The 6,267-nt window shown below is 39.3% G+C and overlaps 2 protein-coding genes across 2 annotated transcripts; one reads left to right on the forward strand and one right to left on the reverse strand.

Moving 5' to 3' along the window:
• The first annotated feature begins 805 nt into the window (after window positions 1-805).
• Window positions 806-3,439, forward strand: LOC117626921. Its single transcript, XM_034358727.1, has one exon. It carries the CDS (start codon window positions 977-979, stop codon window positions 3,242-3,244), a length of 2,268 nt encoding a protein of 755 aa, XP_034214618.1. The 5' UTR covers window positions 806-976; the 3' UTR covers window positions 3,245-3,439.
• A 219-nt stretch (window positions 3,440-3,658) lies between these two features.
• On the reverse strand, window positions 3,659-6,267 carry LOC117628941. Its single transcript, XM_034361484.1, has 2 exons — window positions 6,039-6,267; window positions 3,659-3,720 (listed from the first exon to the last, which is right to left on the reverse strand). The coding sequence occupies exons 1-2, from the start codon at window positions 6,265-6,267 to the stop codon at window positions 3,659-3,661; spliced, it is 291 nt and encodes a 96-aa protein (XP_034217375.1).

A 6,267-nucleotide genomic window follows, 5' to 3' on the forward strand; every position in this document is an offset into this window, starting at 1 on the left:
AATTCACATGTTATTTGTACAATTAATGTTAGTTGAAATCAGCTTTCAACTTTTGCTTCATCTATGATATTTTTAGATTATATTTGCAGGGCATGAGGCTCGTTACCCTTTTAGTTGTTATGTGTAATGAAGTGATCTAAGATAGTGGACCTAAAACATAACCCATGTATGACTCCATATATCTCTTGCTTATAACTGATTGTATGTAATTATGTGTCCCCTCATTAAAAAAAAAAATTTTATATATATATATATATATATATATATCTCATCACGTGATTGATAATGTGACGAGGAAAACAGATACAAACTTGTATACAACCAGTTGTATGCAAGAATCACTCTTAATGTTTTTTTCGTCGACAGAGACTATTCAATTGTTATTGTAGCAGGGTTTTTTCATATCATCTCTTTAGGCATCGTAGTTATAAGTCAGCTTAGTGTGGATTGAGGAGGGCCCCCATGGCTGCTTTCATTCCTGCAAGAGGATTTGAATTTGTACCGAAAGCTTCCACTTTAATATAATTAATTGTACTAACCCTCATGATTTCCTAACAAAATAATTATATGCTCTTGTTGTTACTCATTGTCCTTGTATTATAAAAGTTGATTAATATATTATAAAAGTTGTATGATAATAAGATGAGATATTTTCCCTGACGAGATAAGCCTGAATTTACCCCACTTGACTATCATGGAGGAAAATACCAAAAAAGTTTAGCCTGTTCTCAACTCTCAACAAGAAGTCCAACCATTGAAAAAAGAAAGGAGAAAAAAAAAATTAATCTTCATTCATAATCAGCAGCAGTAACATTTAGCAGAAACAAGTCAAACATCAAAGAAGGCACTGTAACATAGTCAAGATATTAAGGCTAACCAAGTGGACCGGGAATACTTGATCAAATAACATTCAGCAGCTGCACAACAACCAGAGCAGAAAGCTTTTCCCCCAAAAGAACACCACCTGAGCAAGAAGATGGGTGGCTGCAACGTCGATGGGAACCTGAACCAGGAAAATTTTAGTGCTCCTATGCCTTGGATTGGCATCTATGTAGCAGCAGCATCCCTGGCCTGCCTAATTGCAATGGCTGCAGATGTCGTCCACGGCTTTCGACACTGGAAACTCTGGTTCCCTAGCCAGTTCTTCTCCATCAATGCCACTACTTTGACCTTGATAGGCGTAGCAGTTAAATTGTCAGTGGATCTAAACACTGCGATGCCTAGCCGCCAGGATCAGCTCGCCAAGCTTAGCAGTTCTGTCTTGATCTGCACGGTGATGGGTAACTCTATGCCTTCTCTTGGATCCATGGAAAACAAAGAAATCATGATGAATATAATTGCTTTTGGAATACTGGTTATTACCCTTATCGTGAATATCTGCATTCAGCTAGCTACTGGTGCAATCTTTGTTTTCTGCAAGGAGCATGTTTTCATCATGTTCATCATGCTTGTTTTACTTATCATGATGAATTTCTCTGCTTTAACTATTCCCGTATCTAAACGTTATTTAGAACACAATTACAATAAAAGGTACCAATTAGCTCTGAAAGAAGGCATGAATGAAACTGATAAAAGAGTGGCTAGCAAACTTAAAGAATGTCTGATGAAACATTGGATGATGGCTCATACCTCTAGTCCCCAGTTTGTGATGGGGCGCTCAGCGACGTGCACAGCTTCTGGAGCAATCTGTCTTTTGAGTACCATGATTTTAGCAGAAGCCATGCTTCGGACTTACTTGATGCCCTGGTCATTTACATTTTGCGGCGGTGAGTCTGACTACAAGTGGTCAACCACTTTGGTTCTTGCTACACAAACAATTGCAGTAGCAGTTGGCACAATTGGTCCTGCATCTAGATGGTTCATCTCCATAAACTTCAGGTGTGCAAAAAGAGGAAACATCACCTATAAAGGAGAATTCAGAGTAGAAAAGTACTGGACACAGAGACTGATAGAGTTGAAAGAGTGCCCGTTATCTTTCATAAGAATCAAAAATAGGCACTGCCGGAAACTTGCTCATGAGACAAGAAACAAATTTTTGGATTTGTGTATTGGAATGCAGACAGGGAATGTCATAATGAGTAAAGCAATTCGGCTCATTTCCATTTTCTTGGTAAGCAGGATCTTGTTATGCTGTGACTTCTGCAAACAGTGGAAGAAGAAGTTCAAATTCAACACTGTTTTTAACGACTCAGGGCCAGAGTCACAGCCAAACCAAAAGCTTGATCTTAGATGTTATGTTCTGCATCTTGAAGGTGAGGATGCATTGGTTGAGCACACGATGAGAAGTAATTGTGATGCTACTGATCATTGGTTTCAGAGGGGAAAGAAAAGAGAGCCTAAATATATCGTTAAACTGTTGGAGAAATCAACCTTTTCACAAGGATTCAAAGGAGTACTAGATTTTGACAGTGAAAAAGTTCCCTGTCTAGACTTGGAAGAGCCACCAAACAGTTGGGCTCTACCTGTTGTAACACTAACTAGTATTGCTCTTGCACTTCCAAACATCAGCGGTTGTTCAATAAAAGAGTTGATGTGTGGTGTCCATGAAGGGATCATGTACATAAATTATATTGAAAATTTCCTGGATTCTAAAGAGGATGTTACCAACATCAGAAAGACGGCAGATATGGTGTGGCTAGGAGTTGATCTCTACCATACATGGCTGGATGTGGATCTCCGTAAATTGTCACTTCATGGAAAGAGCTCAAAGGAGATACTTGAAGGACTTGCTGAAACTGCAAAATTCATATTTGAAGAATCTAAAAAGAAGCAAATGACTACGAATGTATGTTTAAGAGATACCCCTTCAAAATGGCCTGTCAAGGAATTGGCTGCTAATTCCATGTATAGGATAAGTGAAACTCTTCTGCTAAATTATGAAGGCAGCCTCAACCAGACAGGTGAGCGATTATTTGAGGCATTGACTGTCATGATATCTGACGTACTGGCTGCTTGTCTCACGAATATTAAGCAAGTTATAAAGAGGAAGTGTTTGAACAGCACCATTGAAGAGAGGGAGGAAAGTGTGAGGCATGCCGTTTACATTCTCGGTAAAACTGAAAACATTCTGAATATTCTAGACCAGAGAATTCCCCCAAGTATGGACCCTCACCAGATTTCAAGCATTGATGAGTGGCGTTTGTTGCACAAGATGGAGAGCCCCTTGGCCTTTCCTTCTTCGTCGCCATCAGAGGGTGACACAGCCTCTTCTGTTTCAAGTGACTTCTACGTGACCATTGAATAGAATGCACAACCCTGAAGCTTACAACAGAGGCAGCTTATGATTCAAATGTTAATACAAAAGTAGCTGAGGCAACTTTCAACTTCTGCTTTACATTTTTCTTTATGTTGATATATGTAACTAATGTACATATGTAGTAGATATTTTATCTAGCAGGAAAACTATAAGTTATAGAGCATGATCGTATCTATTTTCGAATTAATGCCTTCCCATGATAAAATGCTTACTTTTATTCCTGGTTTTCTGTCAGTAGTTTTATAAATATACATTAGCAAAGCTACCACAAAAAAGCTAACAGATTATCACCCTCTATATGAGAATACATGGTTTTATTTTTTGGATAGGAATACATGGTTTGTAATAGGTATTGATGATTAAAATGCAAGGCTCATGAATGGAGGATTAGGAAGCAAATTCTCAGTAAATTGTGGAGAACTCAATCATTGAACAGACATTAGCATTAAGAACTAGGCAGGTAGCTATGCACATTGAACAAATTTCCAAATTGAATAGTCAATTGAACAAAATCCCAAAAATTTTCCTTTCAATTCCTACACTTTCTCACCAACCAAACAGAGAAAAGAACTACATTCACAACAGAAATTGCATCCATTACTGGGACCAAAAGCAAAAGGCTCAGATTTCCATCAAAACCCAACACTTAAAAAAGAAAAATAACATATATATATTTCCAAGGAAATAAAGATGCACTTCACTCTCCACTACGAGAAAAGAACTGTTGGCGAGTCCTTAGTTAGGATTTTGGTTCCTTATTTCATTAGAATTTTGGTTACTTACCAATTATTAATTAGTCCTATTGTAATAGAGATTTATTTCCTATTGTAATTTAGATATATTTCCTATTTTATTTAGGGTTAACACATCTTTGTACTTGTATAAATACCTCCATATTAAAGAAGAATAATAATATGAGTGAATCTGAGCATATCTGAATATTTTGCCCTACTTTATTTGACATGGTATCACAGCCAGGTTGCTAACCTGTGATATCCTCCGACAAATTGAGAGTCATTGGCATTCCTCATTCCTAACCCATCATGGGTCTTCACCTTGCTGTAAATCCCTGTTTCTCCTTTCCTTAATAATCAACATATATTTCTTCTGCCTTAGCCATAACCGCACCTTTTTGCAATTTTACCCTTGTCTTTGTCCTTGCCGTGTTTATGTTGAGTCATTACCTTTCTTTTTCTCTACCTATGCCTGCTGCTGCCATTTTTCTCTTACTTTTCATCTCTCTATGAGCTTGCTTTCTGTTAAAATCAGATTGAGCCCATGTTAGTTTCAGTCCCTTGCGCTCACCGCCGAGCCTCTCTTTTAAATGTATACCATATGGGTAACACGCCCCTTGGCCATTGATGGCCGGATCTCTTTCCTCCTTGAGCCTCGTCACTGCTCACCTAGCCATCTCAAACCTCTGCAAGCCTCGTCACTGCTCGCCGAGTCTTCTCCTAACTGGCCTTTGTCTCTCTGTTTATTTGGGTGTTACTTTCTCCAAATCTCGACTCTCATACATCGTCGGATTTGAGGGGGAGTGACACTGCTACTCATCTATTCCATTGCAATTCACCTACCTATCTATCATGGCTCATTGTTCTTGCCTGTTTCTTAAGTACCACTGATCATATGGCTCTATTGACCCCTTCTCTTCAGGGAGAGAGGGAGAGTGAAGAGAAGTTGTCTCTGTTGTTGCTGCTACCACAGTTGTTTGCCCTGCCTTGTCTTATTGGTACCAGTGCCTTACATTTCTCTTGCTGGTGCCAGTGCCTTGTATTGCTGTTGTTTGGTACCAGTTTGTTGCTCATGCCTATTATGGTGCCAATATTATTGCTCATGCCTTTGCTGGTGTGTTTCTGTTGTGGTCGATGTTGCATTGTTGATGTTGCCTTTGCTTGCTTCGCTTTCCGTTGATGTGGTCATTGTTGTTGTTGTTGTTGTGGCCTTGCCTTTTGCCTTTGCTTCTGCCTTACCTACTGCTGTGCTCACAGGGTTTCTGTGTTCTGCCTTATCTACTACCGTGCTCACAAGGTTTCGATTTCTGTGTTTTACCTAATCTACTATTGTACTCACAGGGGTTCTGTGTTCTGCTTATCTACTGTCGTGCTCACAAGGTTTCTATGTTCTGCCTTACCTACTGCCGTGCTCACAGGGTTTCTATATTCTGCCTTACCTACTGCCGTGCTCATATGGTTTATGTGTTCTGCCTTACCTACTGTCGTGCTCACAGGGTTTCTGTGTTCTGCCTTACCTACTGTCGTGCTCACAGGGTTTCTGTATTCTGCCTTATCTACTGCCGTGCTCATAGGGTTTCTGTGTTCTGTCTTACCTATTGTCGTGCTCACAGGGTTTCTGTGTTCTGCTATGTGCCCTATTTTTTAGGGTTTGCTCTTGTGTTTCCACTGCGAACTTTGCTTTAGTTTGTCACTTGTTTCAGTCGTGGTTGACGAAAAGACCTTCTTTACAATTGGTGCTTCTCAAGTATGGTGTTCTGTGACTCGTTTGTCAAGTTGGGCGTGCGAAATATCTTTGCCCAACTTAAGGGGGTGTGTTGGCGAGTCCTTACTTAGTTAGGATTTTGGTTCCTTATTTCATTAGAATTTTGGTTACTTACCAATTATTAATTAGTCCTATTGTAATAGAGATTTATTTCCTATTGTAATTTAGATATATTTCCTATTTTATTTAGGGTTAACACATCTTTGTACTTGTATAAATACCTCCATATTGGAGAAGAATAATAATATGAGTGAATCTGAGCATATCTGAATATTTGCCATACCTTGTTTGACAAGAAACTGTTTCGGAACGACGTCGTACAACGAGATATACTGGTTCTGGTTCTTATCGTCTCTCTTCTTAAGCTTCCAGTAAGTCTCTTCGATGTGCTTGGTGATCAAAAGGCTCGTGGTGGAGAGCTTCTGGATGTTGGGGATGTTGTAGTTTTGGGCAACGTAGATGTCGAACACTGAGCCCAATATAAACGAGAAGCTGCTTCCCATTATGCCCAT

This window comes from Prunus dulcis, chromosome 5 (genome assembly GCF_902201215.1).
Source record: "Prunus dulcis chromosome 5, ALMONDv2, whole genome shotgun sequence".
Taxonomy (NCBI): Eukaryota; Viridiplantae; Streptophyta; class Magnoliopsida; order Rosales; family Rosaceae; genus Prunus; species Prunus dulcis.